The sequence below is a fragment of the Thunnus thynnus genome, chromosome 5, assembly GCF_963924715.1.
Source record: "Thunnus thynnus chromosome 5, fThuThy2.1, whole genome shotgun sequence".
In the NCBI taxonomy this organism is placed as follows: Eukaryota; Metazoa; Chordata; class Actinopteri; order Scombriformes; family Scombridae; genus Thunnus; species Thunnus thynnus.
Genome location: NC_089521.1, coordinates 24,611,826 through 24,632,786, shown reverse-complemented (window position 1 = coordinate 24,632,786; position 20,961 = coordinate 24,611,826). Strand labels below are relative to the sequence as shown.

The 20,961-nt window shown below is 42.5% G+C and overlaps 1 protein-coding gene across 4 annotated transcripts in view; it reads right to left on the bottom strand.

Moving 5' to 3' along the window:
• The window catches only part of si:dkey-82f1.1 (DENN domain-containing protein 2A), a 46,362-nt gene that overhangs the window by 8,897 nt on the left and 16,504 nt on the right, over nt 1–20,961 (bottom strand). For all 4 annotated transcript variants that reach the window (XM_067590316.1, XM_067590315.1, XM_067590318.1 and 1 more), the window contains 11 exons: nt 13,095–13,181; nt 8,710–9,753; nt 5,995–6,122; nt 4,425–4,537; nt 4,120–4,317; nt 3,742–3,835; nt 2,836–2,886; nt 2,357–2,544; nt 1,677–1,786; nt 888–957; nt 497–574 (listed from right to left, as the gene is read on the bottom strand). In XM_067590316.1, coding sequence (XP_067446417.1) covers nt 497–574; nt 888–957; nt 1,677–1,786; nt 2,357–2,544; nt 2,836–2,886; nt 3,742–3,835; nt 4,120–4,317; nt 4,425–4,537; nt 5,995–6,122; nt 8,710–9,753; nt 13,095–13,181 — 2,161 coding nt within the window. The remainder of the gene's footprint in view (nt 1–496; nt 575–887; nt 958–1,676; nt 1,787–2,356; nt 2,545–2,835; nt 2,887–3,741; nt 3,836–4,119; nt 4,318–4,424; nt 4,538–5,994; nt 6,123–8,709; nt 9,754–13,094; nt 13,182–20,961) is intronic.

The window sequence follows — 20,961 nt, the reverse complement described above, 5'->3', positions numbered from 1 at the left end:
AATATCATTAGCACTGAGCTCTTCCAAAGGAGAGGCAGCTATCAATCTATTTTCCTTCTTTTTAAACAGCGGACATATTTACTCGTTTATGTCCCTGACTATATAAATGCAAACCCAGCTTAAGCAATGGCATATGTACACAGCACAGACATTTGCGTACACAGGTTAGGGTTAGGGACATGCATATAAATCTAAGGCTCATTACAGGGAACCTTTTCCACTGCAGTAACCACATCAGCTGCAGTTCACATGTGTCTCTGTACTGGAGCCAGGACTACAAGGCTCTCTGGGAAAGTAGAGCAGGCGGAGAGTGGGTGGGGCTCTGTGGGCGCAGAAGGTGGTACTGCTCTGTACTCTTTTGGTGGGTTCAGTTGTGTATGTGTGTGTGTGCGTGTGTGTGTGCGTGTTTGTGTAACACGTGATTTAATTTGATGAAAGTAATGCATTTATGTGTACTTTTGTGCATTTGCGTTTATGCTTAGTTCTCTATATCTACCTTGGAGAAGAGTTCGAAACAACCCAAGCGGCTGACGATGCAGTAGACCTCAGGGAGCCTTCGGCCTTTACCACTGGGCTGTGAACAGCCAGCAAAAAAGAGACAGACAGCTTCAAAACACTGGTGTGTCACAAGACTGCTCACCCAACTACAACCACAGGATTAGAGCAGTAGAGCAAAGCAAAGCCTTTGTTTCACGGAGACTTTAAAGGTACATTCATGAAATAAAATTACACAATTTTATCAACATAATTCAAGAAATATTGACAACTTACACAGTAATACATAAAAGAAGAGGGTAAAGGGAACAGAGGAAATAAAGAGAATATTATTATTTAAATCAGATTAGAAGAAGCTAACGATCAGAGTCAGAAGCATTATTAGAGCATACCAGTAATCGCCGACAGTAGCCGAACCGCCTGCTTCCATCCTCACCAGTCAGAACAAATGAGAACGTCTCACTGGAGAAATGAAAGAGACAGAAAAAGATATTTCAGAGATGCTGGAAACTATTAAAAGCGGCAAAAATCACATAGAAATAGGCTGTTCCGGACACAAAAAACTCAGTTGTTGATTGAACATTGCTTCCCAACTCTGTGTTTTTGCAAACAAAAGCTTGACTTTGTACTTGATGGGGAAGGCCCTCAGGACAAGCTTACTCTGCAAATATCCACACAAAACCTCCTAAGCTCTAACTGACAGGTATTCATTGACTGGTGATGACCTTCCTGACAGGGAAGAGTGTCAGCCAGTTCACTAACATTTGCCACCAGGTAATTATTAGCCATCACCTTCAGGACACTCATCATAATTTCTCGGAACAATGCGGACGTTGAGAGGCTAAGCTAGGTGGTATTGGGTAATACAGCCAATTTTAAACAGCATACAAAGAAAGGTGATTTTCTAATAGCAAACCAGGTGTAAGGTGCTAAATCCACCATCCCTCCCTGTAATCATTTGCCATTGTGTCAGTGCCTTATAGTTAAAGAGAGATTCGTCATCTTTACAAGCCACATGGTCATTTCCATTTTGGGCTTTCTCAGCTTCTGGACTAACAAGTAGCTATTAGCAAGGAAAACCGCTGAGCTATTACCACTCTGCTGGGAAATTCCTATGTCCCTGTTTTGTTTTACTTTCGTATGTTCTTGAGTGCTGTGGCAGCAGATACACTCGGCCTGACCTGGGGAAGTTGTCGACAGGCGCCCAGTCTTTGGCGTCAGGGAAACAGAACTGAGGGATGACTTTCAGCTGGTCCTCTGCCTCACGCATGAACTTAAAGCTCCTCTCGAGCTGGATGAAAAATAAGAGAGAACACAAGAAGAAAACAAATGTTTAATGCTGCCTGAGGGATCACACCAGTAAGTCGTGTTTCACACATACAGACCTTTCTACGGTTTTAGATTAGACTGCCATAAAATTAATACGGGACTGAGGTTCTTTTGCCGTAACCAATCTCTCATCTTTTACACACAAAGTTACATCACAGTAAATGTAACAAGTGTCTTTTTCCTTGGATTTTTCAGTTGAGGAAATTTTATCTTTTGTCAGTAGCGAAGTGGTATCGCTGCTCATGCAAATTACCAGGCTATTCATTTTTTATTACAAGAAACCTGCTGCTGCTTTGCCCATAAATGTAAAATGTGCAATTTCCTGTGTTTTTTTTTCCCAGAAAAGACCTCCCAGGTGCTCATACAATGGCATATACTGTATATATTGAAGTAGTCAAGTAAGACAGCAGACATCTATTTAGAAATACAAAATATAAAAAAATATGTTTCCCGTTGAGTCATATTTTTTATGAATTTTCCAGTGTCCTATTTTGGAATAATGTGCTTCAGTAACATTTCTGTCCCAGTTTACCTTGAGAGGGAACTGCTGTGTGACTTCTGGCAGGTATGGCACACCGGCCTTGGTCTTGTGGAGCGCCACAACTATAAAATACTCAAAGAGTTTTCTCTCCTGCAACTCCATCAGATCCCTCTCCAAGGTCCGGTACCGCCCCGTCTGCCTCAGCATGGACTGGACCGACACCAGCCGCTGGCTGTGAGCTGAGGGACAGAGAAACATATTTCATGCAAATACATCCATATCCTGCATGAACACATGTATATGCAAAGAAAGTCACTGTGAGACCACTATGTAGGGCAATCTACAGTTTCCATCTGTGTATATTTTTGACATTAGCTACACAGTGGAACAATGACAAAGAATCAGAATCAGTAGACATGCTCCTACTGTGATTATTTCAAACAAATGAATTTACACTGATATAAAACTATTATCTATTTTTGCTGAGCATGTGGCTATTACATGTGTGGATGTTCATTATCTGTTCTCACCTTTTAGTTTCTCCTCTGTGTCACTTTCGGACTCACTGTTCTCATCTGTCACTGCATCAAAGAGAATAAAAAATGAAAACATAGTGTGAAGAGACTGCAAATAACAATCACAGGAAACTCAGAGCTCATGTTATTTGCTCCCATTGCTTTCATTGCAGCCTTAACCACACAACACCACCCAGTCCTCTAAAACATGGGTCAGACTCAACTGACCCAAAAACATAGCCTTGCCCATAAAACTCAGTGAAGTGAACTCATATGATGAGGTATTGTTTTTTTTATGGACAGAGACTTGTAAAGCCATTATGGTCAAATTGCAGAATGTCGTAGGGAAAGAAAATTAATAAAAAGTGTCTGGGTAGAGAGTGCATAGTATTTATGTATACAAAAAGACTGATTTTCAAAGTGAGTAAACATTTTAAAAATAAAAGTAGGTATATATGTTTTATTAAATTAAAGAGTATATGTAGAGTATATGGAAACAGGATAAATAGAGAGCTCCCACAGTACTTTTACCCTGGCTGCAATATCCAATATACTCCAATACTATTATAAATTTTAAATCTGCATCAGGTGCTGATTTTATATACACAAAGTGACAGACAATCATGGAAGTCATGCGCCAGATATTTTTATTTGAGTAAGCGAAGGAGCACATGAGAGGAATTTTGAGTTAAGAAAGCCTTTAAAATTTCCTGGATCAACACCAGGTTCTTCACCTGGATGTGTTTTTGCTCCAGAAACTAATCACTTGTTCCTTGGCCTGTGGCCTAACTTTCCATAAAACTCTACTGAAATCAGTTAACAAATGTTTGAGATATCTTGCTAACAGACAAACAACAACACAATAAAATGGTGGATATGATGAAGTTATTTTGTGGCCTGCTTTCACATTTAAACCCTCACCTCTCCCTGAGCTGGACTCAGTAGACTGAGACACCTTCTTCATGCGTTTTTTCCCTCTTCGCGCCTCGAAGATGCCATTGATTTTCAGCACCATCTGAAGGAGGTAAAGGGAGAGAGAGTCCATCTTTAACTCCTTGAACTAATAAACAAAATCTGCCAGGCTCCAACCAAGATCATTTCAATACAGCTTCTGGGAGGCCTTCTTCTAGGCACACTTCTCACAGGAAATATCCGTCAGAAAATTTTCCCCTGCTTTTACTCATCCCCAGACAGCAGCATGAGTGGACCAGCTCCGAACCTCCCTGAGCAGTACGCTGGACCATAAATCAAAACAGAAAGCAGCGTGAGCTTTAGTTGAGGCCTCTCAGACTCCCATACCTTGGGGATTTTCCTCCGTCTGCGGTTGTAAGGGTCTCCAGAGAGACAGGGGGTGTCGTCTGGGCTGCTGGGCGTAGAGGGAGGGCTGATACGGGAGGGTGATGATATGCCAGCGTCCCTGCTGGTCTTGCGTAGTTCAAGGAGTTTGAAGCTTCGTCGTTCTGAGTTCTGTCTAAAGAAGCCAGGTTTGGAGGAGAGCTGGTGAGGAGAGACAGAGCAAAACAGACACATTAGAAGGTGATTTTAGTATAAAACGGCTTCTATTAAATCTTTGTTTTTAGAGTGATGTATTGTCAATCTAGTACCTTAGTTGGAGTGTCAGGGACAGGAGATGAGGAGGCAGGTGAAACACATTTGCTTCCAAGGCAACTTTTCTCCAGCTCTATGTCTTCATAGGGGTTCTCCTTGGATGGAGGATCTTGAGTGGAAAAAAACTTTTTTTTCAAAACTGAGAAATCAGTGGCACCTGGATTATAATATAGCCCAACGCAAGCTCACGAAAGTAGTGGATAAAATATTCTTTCCATATCAGTCATGTTTGTTTTGCCAGACTATCCCTACTCCAGATGTGCAGAGAACTACCAGAGGCAGCAGTGTGCTTACCCAGCTCATATTTCACTGTGATAAGATGCACAACTCCTAGCACGGCTAAAGCTAAATGTAACTTTAGCCACTAGTCCTCCCCTGCAGATAAGGGGTGAGATAGGAACACTTTCCAAAACCTGTGCCTCTTTCTCTCTTTGTCTCTGTCTCTCTCTATCTCTCCTCTGCTCTATCAATCCATCCACCAGATGTGACCTGTAGGAGTAGGAGGATAAAGAGGGACGTTCAGTTCCCTGCTCCTTCTCCCTCTGAGGAAAACAAGGGATCAGTGTACTGTTTTTCACATTGCTGGCTGATGAGAACGGCACACTAATCTCCATGGTGTGTTTGAGTGTGCTGTCAGCTGTGCACATGTGAGTTTGCATCAGTCATCAAGGCATGCGTCTGGATACATGCACTGGTGACAGTTGCTGTCCTCTCAATCTTAAACACTGACAGGCAGGTGGATTGTGTATTTACAGTGTGTTGCTGACTACCTGCGTTGCGTGTAGAGGTTGGCGACAACACCAAGAAGACATCACACCCATTCATTATTGTCTGCGCTCTCTATCGTACACATCTCTGCCTCCCTGAGCTGGTTTTTGTAAGCCTGAGTTACTTTACCCATGGGACACTGCTAAGTGTTGCAGAACAATGTCTGGGCGTTTTAAAGAACACTGTATGAATGTAGGAAACTATAAAGAGATCCAAAATTAGGTGTGGCATCACTTAAATATAATTAAACTTAATTCGATTGTGGCAAGCAAGCGGAACTCATTATACAGCAGTCTCCAGGATGAAAACCAAAGACACATTGAAGCCATTGCCAGTAATGTGCAGTGGCTCTAAGCCATTGACATGCCCCCTACTGCATGGACAATCACAGTAGCCAACCTCAGCTATGGCCTCTCAACACCACTATTATACGTTATGAAAATTAAACAGGCTCTAGGTGGGGTTGGCATAACACTGAAAACAATAAGGTAGGAACGTAGGTCGGGTTTCTGCGTATAATTTTTAATAAAAGTGGAGCAGCGTGCCCCTAAATTAAAACTGGAGCAGAAAAAACAGAGTAGAGTAAAGACAGCTTGGCCTCCTCTTCACCCCTGTTACTGAACTCTAGTACTGTATACACACACCAATATGAGAAATCAAACTAAAGGGTCATGTAGTGTATAAAGGGCATGGGATAGAAATAATCTTTCCAAATGTAAATCAGTTTACACCCTAAACAGCTGATAATGTAACCGTTCCATTTGGTCAAGAAAATAAGGGATTAAATGCATTGTTTACCTATTATGTCCTCGTAGACATTCTCTTCTGATAAAGTGCGTGTAAGACCCAGTCGGGACTGAGCGTACCAGTCCACCCTGCAGCTTTCTGCAGACGACTGGAGAAGATCCTCAAATTCATAGGATTTCCTGGAGGACAAAGCAAAGCAAAGATTTAGGAGTGTGGCACGCTAAATACAAAAGAGGAAGGAAGGATTTTTGACTGATTTTTCTGGGTGAATGTGTATGTGCATGTTGATGCCTTTTTAAAAATGCTTGATATGCGAAGAAGGCACTCTGATGTTCCCATTTGTTAGCTGCCACATCTGAATGACCACATCTGTGTTTCATCGCTGACAAAGATTAAAGCCTACCAGACCATAAATGCACACAAACATCCATGGATGCATGCATTCACACTCTGTGGTGATGCTATATGGGACTGCATGAATCTGAAAAATGTTTTCTTCATGTAATTTGTGTTACAATACAAAACCACCACCACAAACTATAGCCTTTTTGTTTATGTTATATAATTTTTATTGTTGTCTGCCGCTTGTCTTTTTCTGTCTGTTTGTTTTTAACTCTTAAAAACAACATATCCAGAGACTGCATCTGAAAATTAATTAATTAGTTAAATTAACACTAATTCGACACAGTTTCAATAACAACTGAACTTGTTTTACAATATGAATATGTTTTACAAAGGTAGGATTGATTGCTCTGCTGTTGTGTTGCACTGGTAAAACTATGTGTACCTAATAAACTGGCATTATTACTGTGTATTTCTACACACACACATACATGCATACACACGCACAAAAATGCTCACTGCAACAGACACTCAAAGAGAGACAGCCTGACCAAACAAAGGGCTTGACACAGCACACTTGGGCTGAGTGAAGCCTCCACATATGGTATGGAATGTAACAGATCCAAGCCAAGCTCCAAACAAGAATTCAGACAACTGGAGAAAGTGAACAATAGATGTACTCCAATACTGCAGAGTTCACATTATTGGTTTCCCTATAGAGCACTTTTTGTTTGATTGTAGCCATCTGACTCCAAGTACTACTTCAACAGTCTTTAAAATTCCAAGATGTTAATTGGCGGATCAAGTGTTTTAGACTCAACACTGCACACTTTACAAGTACCCAAATGTTAACATTTAGAAATTCTAGCGCTGCAAAATTAATGCCTGACAACAAATTTGTGATGGCAAAAGGCCTTGCACAATCGTTTTTACTGTCAAGGCCTAGAATTCTTGAAAAAGCAAGGGGCCTCTTTGACACGACTCATGTTGATATCCCCTTCCAGCAGAGTTTTGCAAGGAGGAATGACTTGAGTTGATGTGTACATTCCTCAGATCCAACCAATGAGCTCATTCTGTGGGATATTTAGAAACAGGGTGATGTCACCAGTGGTTCTGATTTACAGCAGATGTGGGAGATGTTGTTCACATGGGGGGTGGAGGAAGGGTGAGAAGATTCTAGGGATGCACAATATTGGATTTTTTGCCGATGTCCGATATGCCGATATTTTCCAACTCATTTTGGCTGATTGCCAATGCCAATACCCATATATGTGCATATTTTTTTCCACCTGGCTGAGGAGACTATTATGCATGCAATCATAGATTGCACTAAGTATGATCAAGAAAGACAGTACATGAAGGAAGTACTTAGGAAGACTGAAGTTCAGGAGCTCAGCAATAAAACTTTAATGAACCTGCCAAGTGGGTGGAGCAGTAGAGTTTTCTTTGAGTTTATTAGACAGACAGGCATAAAAGGTAGGATTTAATCTCTAATCCACACTCCGAAGCAGAAGTTGGTGGTAATGGACCTAATAAACTGGTTTCCAACTGCCGTTATAAACCAAAAAGAAGAGGAAGAAGAACTTTTTTCAAACAGAGAAGTATATCTTGTCAGCCGATGTGTTTCCTATCTGTGCACCCGAAGACAGCAGCTCCTCCGCGCACTGTTTCACCCTGATGGTCCCGGTGTTTAGTCTGCAGGCTCCACTTCACTCAGCTGCCCAACAGACCCACTGCTTCCTTCCATTTTAACCTGAATAACAAACTTGGGCTCAGCACTCTGGTTGGATCCACACGGAGAGCTGGGACAAGCTGGGAGGCTTGCGGAAAGTTAGCTGCAGCATGGCCAGAGACAGAAGACACAGCCAGCTAGCCTCCACTAGCCTTCCAGCTAACCCCAGCTCTCTGTGTGGATACAACTGGAGCACCAAGCCCTGGTTTGTTATATTCAGGTTAAAGTGGGAAGAAGTAGCAGGTCTGTTGGGCAGCTGAGTGACATGTAGCCTGCGGAGGAAGCACCAGGACCGTCAAGGTGAAACAGTCCACAGAGAGAATCACAGCCAGGACACGGGTGGCAGAGGAGAAGGTGACGAATCGGCCTGTCATATCGGCAGAACATTTAATTTTGGGCTGATGCCAATATTTCATCAGCTGATACTGATGATGTGTCGATATTATCGTGCATCCCTGGAAGATACACATGGCCTTCACTGGTTAATTCGGTTTTCATAAGTGTGCTTTAAATAATTTATTTTTGTAAATTTAGCTTTGGGGTTGAGATAAGACATTGTCTTTTCAGCACATGCATTATCAACCCTCAAGGGTCTAAGGTCTGCAGTTGGGTGCCATACTTTAGGATCAATGGTCAAAAAAACTGATCATGGCTGCCAATATTTGTCATCTTTTGTCTTTTCATTCTCTTACCTGTTACTGGTGTCCCGGGGTTTGTCAGCCCAGGGTCTCCTGCAAACTCCAGGGGGTGGGCACGTGGGTAAAGGTGGAGGAGGAATGGAGGGCAAAGGGGGCAAGTTCCTCTTCCCCTTCCCAGAGCCGGGCCCTGAAACTGGGGTAGGGGGCGGTGTGTGATGCTGGAAGGTTCTCTGAGGTTTCGGTAAAGGGTTTATAGATGGAGCACCTGGCTCACTGTATACGTTTTCTGGATCCCCCTCCCTCCTCCTCCGTGACCCACCAGGACGAGCCACGTCAAATGTTCCAAAAATGGGCTCAATGGCCCTCTTTTCTGTTTCCTCCTGCTCCTCCTTTGAAGGAGGGCAGAAGTAATTCCCTGGAAATGCCAGTGAAGGTCTGTCAGGAACTTCCTTTGTTGCCTTCTCCAGTTTCTTAACATGAGTTAAAACTGTTTTCTTGTCTTGGGGCTGTTCTGTTGGCTTAGGAGCCCGAACTCCTCTCTCTAGGATCACTTCTTTGTCTTTGTTTGCTGGGCCTTCTGGAGATTTAGGTCTTGAATCCCCAAGCTTTCCAGCATTCTCCTTCCCTGAGTCTTGTCTGTCCCAGCTGACAAACCTCTTGCTGTCTGTCCTTTGCACCTCTGAAACTTTGAATTCCTTTTTCCTCACTGTCTCAACTTCCTTCTGTGTTGTGCTAAGTGGACATGTCCCCGTAGAAGTTAGTTGGGAAGGCTCCTTTTTGCCTTCCCATTGTGAGATCTTATCGCGGATGCTGGCAGTTTTGACTCCTGCTTGGCTCTTGTTGTGGTTCAGCTTGCCACACAGCCCATTCTCCATGTTGGGAGTCCGCGGATCGGTGGTGGTAGTGGATCTCCTGTGAGCCAGCATGGCGTCAGGAGGACCCGGGCTGTCACTCAAGCTGAGTGGAGGGGAGAGGGGACGCTTGGTGGGCACGGCAGTGTCCCTCCTGTCTCTGTCCCCTGGTGACCCACAGACCTCTTGGCACTGGGGCACCACAGACGACGGAGCCTCCCCGACCTTCAAGCCACAGCACTGGAGCCTATTGGAGAGACACAAACATAAATATGACCAAACACATTTAACTGATTTATTAAATTTTTCTACTTGCTGAACCATTGGAAAGGATGATAAAAAGCCTAGCTGAAAATTAGATTACATGGATATCTTACAAATATATACCAGTCACTGTACCTGGACAAGGATAATCAAATACAAATGATGCATGACAAGTTTTTAATCTTAGAAAATATAAAGTTGAATTATCCTAAAAGGAGATGCTATGACTTTCTTGAATTGCCCTTTTTTGCAGTGAGGAACTGAGGCGTATTTCAGGTTAAACGAGTTGGAAGGTAATCTATCAATCACAAGATGAACACAGAGTTTGGGGAGGCAACAAAACTAAGCCTAAACAAACAGGCAAAACATGCAAACACCACACAGACCCCACACTGTCCCCTTACCAAGACAGTCTTCTCTCAGCAAGGGGATAGAGCTAACCACTGAGCCACTGCTGCAACAGATATGTACTTAATTCATTCCAGATAAAATAACAGAGGGAGAAAGTACACGGCACAGTTGTCAACTCTAATAATTTATCATGCAATTATTTTCATAGAAATGTCTGTTGCGGCCTTCAGTGTATAAAGCGAGGCATCATGCTCCCCGTAGCTCTTAAAATTGGCCATGCACTCACAGTTACATCCAAATAGATCTTTGTTTTATGGGGTAAACAAGAATTCTTGTTAAAAAAAGCTCAGATGTCTGTTTGGTGCCTCTGTTTTTAGCTGCGAGTCACTCCTGGAAGATTACTGGGTCATGACTGTTTGAACTCTCGGTAAGGAGGTCAAAGTTTACAAGCTACACACACAGCTATTTCTGGGGAGCAGATGAAAGTATACACAGAAGAGGGGAGAGGCCGAAGTGTAGACGTGCATCTTTTCTTTTCTACTCCCGACCCACAAAGCTATGTTTTGGCTCAAAGCCCATTCATCAAATGATTGAATTTCCAACAAACAGAGGAAACGTGGCCTCGCTGGATGACTTGTGATGACATCGCTGGATGTGAAAACCAAGTCATGCAATCTAGAGGAAATCTCTCAGGGAAATTACTGATTCAAGTTTCCTTAGAGACCTTTAAAGAAAAGAAAAAAAATTGATGTTGTAACTACAAGGAAACGCAACCAAATAATTCTCTTCCAAATTGCAGTTGGTTTTATTAGATTTGTCCTCTCCCCTCTCTCTCCCTCCCCCCTTTTTTATCCCTCTATGTCCCTCAGTTAGAACAGCAGTTTTTATTAAGCAAGGAGCAACAGAGGGTAAAAACTAGGTCAAACAGAAAAGCCAAGGAAAGGAGAACAGGAGTGGAAAGGGGGGGTTGAGTGAAGGCGAAAAAGTGGAGCAGATGGAGGAGGAAATCAATAGTGTTTTTCACCCCCAAGTCAAAAAAAACACTTGTTAATGATTAAGAGAAAGATTGAGAGGTAGATATTAAAAAACGGATGCTATGGAAGGCTAGGAAGTCTATCACTTGCGGCCATGGATGGGTGGAGGATGGAGATGAGGGTCAGTGAGGGCGGAAGGAGGGAAGGGGGTACAAGGGCACAAAGGCATCTCTGACCAGCTGAGCTAACATGAACCAATGGATGAGTGGCGTGGTTTGAAATGGGTGAGGAGAGAGAACGGAGACAAAAAAAACCCTTCTTTTAGTGATATTCTTCTATATTAGCCTTTGACAACCCCCCAAGACCACTAACATGGCAGACTCTCAGAACAACAGACATTTAAATCTTCTACTAGACAATCCCTCTTATTGGCACAAACTAAAATCCCTTCATTATAATCTAAATAGCACTAATGAATATTGCAAAAGATGACAGAAGGGACTATAGAGAGTGGTCATAGAGGCATTAGACAGTGGCAGCAGGGGGGCAGTAACTGTATCCAGATGCCAGATGGCCAACTCTGCCCTGCTCTGCTCTCTAGCCCTGCTATTGTTCTACTGCTGACCCTAATGGAAAGGGGTGTAGTACAGAACTTCTGATGGTTATGGGAAAAGTGCAGTTCAGGAACAAGAAAACATGTCAGGGAGAATATGTAGAGTATAGTATAAGATAGCAGAGTAAAAGTGAACTACTGCAGGCTCATAGTTTTTGTCCTGTCTTGCAGCAGCCGAACAATCTACTACTTTCAAAATTTTCCCCACTCCAAAGTCCCAATTGTAAAGTTCCTGGAACGTCAAATGAAACAACACTCTAAGGTTTTGCCATAGTTATCTGTGTTTCAACTTCATGTCTGACAAGTCATATATTTGATCAGCTTGGCAGGTCAAAATAAGCACTCAATACTACAGTACCCAGGAACCTTATCAACTGTTGCTATGTAGAAGACGCCAACCAGAACCATGAAATCAGATTTCTAACCTACTTATTTTAGACTCTTTATCTCTGCATTTGAAAACATTTATGTATTATTATGAAGTTACATCGATCCAAAATCTGAAAAGTTACCAGATCATGGAAAAACTTTTGTGATGTTTATTACTGCAATGCATTTTGGGATGCTTAATTTACTGCTAATTCTTTTGTGTTGGTGCTGACCTGTTACATTGCAAGGCAGCTGGATTTTGCGATACAACATCACAAGAACACGCGAGGATCCATCTTGTCAGGCTTCAAGTTATGCGCTTGTGTCCGAACCACCAGTGGTTCAGACCAATCAGTGTCATGAATCCAGCTGCCTCGCAAGGTAAGACGGTGATAGATGGTGATGGACAGATGGTTCATCCTATCACCTGCCAAGTATTTTTTGAAAGTTTCCAAACAGTTTCCAAGGACTACTTCTCAGACGGTTCTATGTAACAAACCATCTGGCGCGTCAGGTTAGCTGGCCTGCCCATCAAGAGAAATTTGTGGTTCAGCTAAGGACTCAATTTTGTATGATTCCATCCAAAGTTTGCAAATGCTAAATAGCTGGTCTATGTGCAAAATGAAAAGGACTTACTTCCATATGGCCACTCAATACAATCCCACCCTTTTACCATAAACAAACAAGACCATTACAAAGAACATTGGCAGCCTCTTCTGACCTTTGTACTGTATTTTACATTGTGCACTATCAGATCTGAAAAAGACTACCACAAGCAAACTGGTCTTATTTGTATATTGAACAATCACAAGTCATATAATAATGATTTATGTTTAAAAATGCAACACATTAGATGGTTACTATAAGGGGCTTGTTAGAGTGAACTTTGACAGTAGCATGCACAAAAATGTGCATTTACAAAAGCACTAGTGCTGGCATTGACAATTTAGAATCATTACTAAAAGACATTAAATCAGAAAAAAAGTGGATTATTTGATTGGCTTTTGAGGCACCTACCCGTTGACTGATTGGTAGATACAGTTGTCAGTGTTTGTACAGAGCAGCAAGGCCCTCCCACCTGTCATGGTGCTAGCAGCTGGCATCCTGTCAGACAAAGAGAGAGACAGTCACTTAGTATAATATATTTTTATAATGGGATGAGTGCATTGTGCAGATGGTAAAAATTTCTTTAAATACATGTTAATACAAGGGAACAACACAAATATATATCATCTTACAGGTCATTAAGTTGCAAAGAAAAAACATTTACAAGTCAAACTGTTACAGAGCATACATTAAGCTTATATTTTTTTTACTAAATATATGAAGATGCTACACAAAAATAGGCAGACATACAGACTGACAAATGAGAGTTAGGTCAAGAGAAGAACTATTTCCCCAGGACTCCCTTCGGGAAAATTTTCTAACTCTAGTGTGTGAATGTAAACTACCAAATAGCTCAAACCTCTCATTTCTCTACCCAAGGAAACCCATCTCTGAACCAAACTGCTGAGAAGCAGACCTCACTTGTTGTACATCCTCCCCCCAGTGCCAGTCCCCACTTGATGAGTTATTGGAGGATACAACTAAAAACAAAGCTTTGACAACAGCTAGCCAACAGGCATAAACACATATTAGGTTCCAGCACCCATGTGGCATTATGGAAAACTTATGGAAAATACTAAAAACTCAACACTGTAATTTAATTAAGGTCCATTAGGAAAACATCACTGGCAGCTGGAAGCCAGAGAAGGGCACTCAGTTCAACATTTTTAGGTTATCACTCAGTGTCTTGTCTTTTGGCACTTGCCAGAACAGATTTCTGGAGTATTTTCAAGACAAGAACTACACACACATTTTCTTTTTGCAATTCAGATCCCCTCCTTCCATTCCACAAAATAACTTCCTTAATGTGTTGTGTGTTTTCCAGCTCTACACATTTCTTCTGTTTTTTATTATGGCCACAGAGTGCCAAGGCGAGTGTGAGGGGACATGCTTAGCCAGTTTCAAATTATTACTTGGTCCATTTGTCAGAGTATAATGAAACCAGACCCTCTTTGAGCGTAGCAAAACCAACCGTATGTAACATCGAATTACAGCCCCTGGTGCACAGCTTTCAGTGACTTGGCCTGTAAACGTTGGCATGGAGCAGAAGGGCCTGGCCTCTGTCTGGCACAGATGTGCTTAACATAGAAAAGGAGAATAGGTCAGGGCTGTGTGGCAACTCCTGTTGGTGGGTATCCATACATTTGTTTTCAAGAAAATTCACAGAGATGCTTTGCGACCCAGCTGCATACTCACACACAAAACCTCGTATAAAAACACACCTACATAGACATACACATCCTGCCAAACAGTCTACACTCCAGACCAGCATATGGATGTGTATGTATGAGTGACTTCAACCAGATGTTCTGGGAAACTTTAGGGTATTCGTAGGCCATTAAACATTTCCTGAGTACTGCATGGCCCAAACCCCGCTCCATCGCTCTCCCCATAAACCTGACACTGACACTTCCCCCTTGCCCCCCGACTATGTAGGGAATGTGAGCCCAATTCAGCCAAATTCCACAAATTGTTGTCCCAACTGGCAGTGAGGCAAGACAGAAGAAAAGCCACAATTTTGGTAGATTACGTAAAAATCTGGAGCCAAATAGCTGAACTCTTCCTTGGGCTAACAACATAATTGGCCCTCTGGGTCGAGTGTTTTGAAATGATTCTGGGCTTGTACATTTTTTTCCTCCAGAATGAGAGTACAAATGGACACTACAGAAAAGTTGTGGTCTCGTCTGACAAGAAGTAGACTAACAGTACAATATGTCATCTGTTAGCTTCCAGCTTCGCATACAGCTCAACTTACAGACCTCCATTGCTTTGTCTTTATCCCCCCTATCCCCATCAGTCCGAAGCCTAGCCCCCCAGAAAGAGGAGAGATGAAGAGGAGGAGGGTTTGCGTCAGCCATCCACTGGCCTGTAGGCCCAAATTATTTTCAGCTGTGAGCCAAGCAGAGGTCACATGTTTTAGGGGAAACATCAACCAATTTTTTTTCCTTCCTCCCCCTCCTGCTTCTTTTCTTCTTACTAAATGAAATGAAGAACAGAAATCTTGCATGGAGAGGGGAGTGGACTGGGGGACTATAAAGAATGTATGGAGCCTCGTAGTTTTACATTTTAATTTTTTTTCTGAGCTGCGAAGGGTGTTGCATGTCACAGGGGGAGAGGAAAGATGGGAGATATGAAGAGAGGGAGCACATTGAAGAGGAGAGGGGGGTTGGGGAGACAGGGGTTGTCAAAACTAAAGAGGAAAGTGGATATTGCAAAGAATAATACAAGTATACTGTTGCACTGTGAAAACAGTGCAAGCTTTTAGGCTGTCCTGCCTCATTGTTTTGAGCCCTAAGGCCAAAACAAAAAGTGCTGTTCAGTGGAGATTCTAGCGCCTTAAAAGGTAATTTGGTATTTTCACACAATTCTGACTTAAATGTCATGACATGCATTACCAGGCTTGAACATGTAAATGGCTGCATTTATTTTTAAATGGCTGCATTTATATAGCACTTTTATCCAAAGCGCTTTAAAATGTTTTTTCTGCTGCTCACTCACCCATTCACACACACATACTCACATACCAGTGGTGGCAAGCTACCATGCAAGGTGCTGGCGCAACCATTGGGAGCAATTTGGGGTTCAGTTTCTTGCCCAAGGACATTTCAATACGCAGACAGGAGGAGTCAGGCATCGTACCGCCAACCTTCTGATTAGTGGAGGACCCGCTCTACCTCCTGAGCCACAGCTGCCCACATGTCTTAAACTTGACTCATCCATGCTAGATGGTGATTCCCAGCACTCGCCTGAAACATACAAGCGGTGTCTTTGTATTTCGTAGAAGCAGTAAATTTGACAGCATTGCCAGTTTTACAGCATTCAGTTACTGGGGAAACTCTTTTTGGGAGCAGCAAAGCCTTTGTCTCCTACAGCTATTGGCAACTATTGTTAACCCTGACCCCAAGAACAAGATGGCCACCACAACAATGCACAGGCTGAGGGAAGCCATCTGCTAAGGCCAATAAAAATATCACACGACCCGAAAGACCTCTACCTGCCCCACCCACTTCAGCCGTAGCCCTGTGAGGTGTGACAGGCCATGCACGCCGCCACAGAGGAAGTGGAAGTGGTATTGTTCATCAACAGCTGGGTGGAGTAGATGGCAGCGGAAAGTGTGTTGGAATGGAAATTATTACTTACAATATTTCTGGTATGCCCGTTTGATTTTCAAAGACTTACTCTAAACTTATACTGAAACCCCAGAGATTCATCCCATTTATTTTTGTGACATTATGTTGACAAAACACGCTCTAGGCTTCAAATTTTTCTCCCAGAATCACCTGTTGACTCTGTTGTCAGTTTTAATTTATTTACCTCCATAATTGATTCCCTTTAGATAAAACCCATTACACAAATATACTGTATTTCATAAAGGATAACCTCCAGTCTTGGCCATAGAACAAACAGCACTGATGCCCGGCGAACAGCACACAATCCTAAATGCCTTAAAGCCTTTACCAGATAGAGATAGCAGGAGCCAGGTCAGAAGCAGGGCATCACAGCCAAACATCAGTTGCATAACAAACCCTGAAGGAGATTTCTATCAGCGGATGGTCACTGAGTATCTGCCCATGGAGAGACTACTATAAACACACACTCAAATACTGTAAACCAAATGTGGCTTAATGACTGTAGCATAATGTTGTGTTTCTTTAAGAAATAGGCTCAGTTATCAGCCGATCTGAAATGTATGTATTTATTATAAAGTGTAAAGTGGAGTGACCACGAAGGCATTGTGAGCAAGGAGGTTTTTAACACAGCTACAAGTCTATAGCCACACTAGCAGCTCATTACACACCAGAAAACCAAGTTGTTGGTTGGATGAAAAGTGGGGAGACAAAACAAACATGCTTTTCTTAAATCCTTACCAAGAGGGGGGGAAAACATTGTAAAGTTTAGCCTGAGGGTGGCACAGATGAAAGGCCACACTGTACCTGTACCAACAGGATTGACCTTTTGTACAGTGGACATTTTTGGACATCTCAGATTCTGCTTGTCAGGCTCAGCTCTAAAGTATATTGTCAGACCTTTGGATTTATTGGTGTAGCTACTTCATCTGCTTCAGCTGTACCTAGAGGTGAATGGTAACGTTATCAGTAATGTTATCAATAATGTTGACGTGTTGATGTTAACAACTACTGAATGTTAACATGCAGATGTTTTATCAAAATCAAACCCGATGGCAGCAAGATGGCTGAAAATATTTGTGGATAAAGCAAGGTGAGGTGGCCATATTGAAACTGACACTAGTCTGTTTCAATACGCTTGTAAAGATGTTTGGTGAAGAATTTGAGAAGTGTGTGACATCTTAATGGCACATGCACTTAGAAACACCATCAAAACACACAAGTGAGATACAGCATCAAGAGGTGCTCAGATACTTTGTGTTCAAAGATAAGGCTGGCACTGTTAGCAATTGTCAACAAATCCAACAACAAAACCGACAATGAAGTGGTGGGAAGGGGGAGCTCTAACCTTTTAGGCAATAGATGAGGAGTCAGGGAATCTCCATCGTTAGGAATCATCCCCTGGGAATCATGAATGTTTATGCCAAATTTCTCGACTATCCATCAATTCACTCTGGGCTAAAGTGTTAAATAAATGGACAGTGTACCAAAAAGCTTCTCAGTCACAGAAAACGTCATTGCATTGACTTTAAAGTATTTGTTTGGTCATGTCATATGTGTCAAACCACACACATCTGGCACCATGCTTAGACTAAATACTATTTGATCTTGGTCTGGGCTGAGAGTTGTAAATAAATCCCTGATTAGCACTAAGATCTGGCAAACTTATGTACCGCACTGTATGTTAGCAAGCAACCTTTCTCATCTTGAAGTTACATAACGTTGGATTCACAGAGGTGGGTCACAAAAACCAGTCTGGACTCATTCAATGTCAATGTGATGACACACTCGCTTGCACACAGATTTCCCACGATGAGCTGATCCTTGTTCCTGAAGCTGTGATCTTGCTTATAACAGTTCCGCTTGCCAATGTTATCAGGACTTGTGTGAATCTTGTGTAGTGCAATATAAGTGTAGACAGCTCAGACGGTGGTGGCTGATTTTGGTTTGTACCTTTGTTGTTGAGCTCTTTGTGATGATTTAACTCCAAATATTATCTGTAAGTGTGGACACTTGGTGATGACCACATACAGTAAAGTAGTATTAAGTTGAATTAGTTTTATCACATTGTGCAGGTGGTGCTGTCAGTGTTTCATAACGAGCTTTATCAAGCTTCTGAGTTGTTGTCAGCAAGCTGTTGGCTGGCTGCAGCTACAGTGCTTTGGAAGCTTGCCTGCCTGCCTCTCCCCAACAGCTGCTTCTCATAAAGATTTCATCCTCCCCTCCATCTCGCTGTCCCTCCATCCCTCTGTCCAGCCCTGCAGGAACAGCTAACACAATGACATCATCATCCCATGCTTGTTCTTGTCCAAACTGCACTCTTTTTTCTCTCTGTCATTTCTAAATACCTAAAAAGGGCAAAGTCGCTCACAGCCCACGCTGCATTTCAAAGTTATCAGGACATGGAGTTTCACCAAACACGGAAGTCAATCAAAAAGTGGCAACTTCTAAACCACTTCTCATCCTTGTGAGCGAGGTTTTGCGTAGAACTGGCGTAAAGAGAGAACATGTAGCTCAAAATGTGAATGATATACTGCAAAGAAAAAAAATATTATTTTCTTTACTTTCTTTCCGCACCCATGCTGAGTTGAGGACCCAATCCCCTACAAGATGTGGCTCACTTTAGCGTGTGCCAAAGCCTTGCCTGCAATTAATTTAACGCACCACTGCACATTTAGCCAACTTTTTCTGGAATGGCAAACTTTGCTGTTTTTTTTCCCCTCCATCCTTCATCCTTTCTTTCTTTCTGTCTCCCGTTCATTCTCTCACTTTCATTCTCACAAAGTCTTGGAGTTGTAGGGAGATATGTATGATGGAAGCGGGAGTGAGGGATAGGACGGAAGGAAGGAGGGGGACTTGTTTTTTAATCCTTAACTTCTCTTTCTCTTTCATACTTACGCTCTGAGAAACTGAAGCAAAGATTATTCATGCACAGCCAATTTGTTTCCAGCACTGCAGGGTTGCCAGATCTGACATGCAGCATTTGGTTCAAGCGACATGGGGATTTTACAATGAATACTGCCTTGACCTGGTAGGCTTTGACAGGGTTTTTCCTGGTTCCTAAAGAAGGAGAAAAGGAAGGGTTGATGGTAAAAGGAGGGATGTATGGGGAGGAGGAGGGAAGGATGGGGTCAAGCAAATAAACAATGGAATTTTATATGGGCTCGGCAGTCTCCCTCTTTCTTTTTCTCTCTCTGTTTCTGTCTCTGTCCTTTCAGGGCCCCTGCTGCTTTCCCAAGCTGATTTCATAGCAAGGCCTTGGACGTGGGCCAAACAGGCCAACTCTATGATTGTGTGTGCCTGTATCTGTGTGTGTGCATATGATTGACAGCCAGAACGTGTGTGTTACAACCCTTGAAGCTGCACACTAATTTAATTTATCCATTTTTCCTACATGCAAGATTTACCTCTCTCTCTCTCATCTTCATGTCTTTATCTCCCAGTTTTCTCATTCTATCACACACATTACTTCTCTATCAGCTGGCTTTCCTTATCTTTCTGTTCTATATCCAGCGTAGACCCCAAGGATCTGCACTGTAAGATGTGTGGTAGTAAAGATCCCTATCAGCTAGGCTTTGGGAGCAAAGGAAAAGCACACACACACATACAGTGCATGTACAAGCCATCCTGCTGCCCAGTGTCTAACCCACAGATAGTCCTCCTGTCACACTGTGCTGTGTCCTCTCACCCCTCCACCTCTCCCCCATCTCCCTCCATTGTTAGGAAAGGATGAACGCGAGACAGCACTGAAACTGGGTTAGCCACAGAACCAGACAGGAACTGAAGGGGGATACCACAAACAATTAATTTCTCCCTGAATGTTTTTTTTGCTTATCAATGCACTCTAAATATAACACAAGTATCCATTGTTGTATTGCTAACGCCACACACATAGCATTTCTTGTTATTGTGGTTGTCGCTTCAAACCAAGACTCTTGACGGCTTGGGTGTCTACAGTCTCTCCCGCTGGGAGACGTACTGTAAGACTGGGCCAAAATGTTACCTCAGAAAATGTATAAACAATCCTTAAATTATAATTTGCACCACTGAGAAAGCCACTGTGGATGTAATTATAGAGTACTGGCACGACCGAGGGAACAAGTGCTTCACCATTTAGGAGGCTTCTTATGTTCAAGGCGTAAAGTTATTTTCTTGTTTGTGCAAGAAAACAGGCAGGAAGTGTAGTGTGACTTGCAGGAAGTGGGAGTAAGATTGACCCCTTGTATCTCTTGAAATGAAGTCATCAGGACAGCAAGTATTTTTGCTTACTAATTCACTTGTTACAGTAAAAGCGTGGAGTCTGTTTGATAAATGGGACAGCTCTGACTACCACAAGGTCAAAATAGCAGCAAAAAGGAAGGAAAACACCAGACAAACTCAGCAAAATCCTCCTAAAAGTCCTTCTTACTCACTCCACCTGTCAGAGTTTACAAATGACCATCCAGTAACAGTTTAACCACAGGCTTTTAATGGGGAAGGTCTCCCTTCCCTTTGGAGTTTGTGGCTTCCATTCCACATTCCAGTGACTGCAAATGGTGCGGCTTGCAGGCTAATGATGCACTAAAGACTTCAACCTGATAAGCCCCTCTAGAAATAGAAGTTTAGAGGAGGAGCCTTTGACATTAAATCATTAAAAAATGAAAATCAAGTTG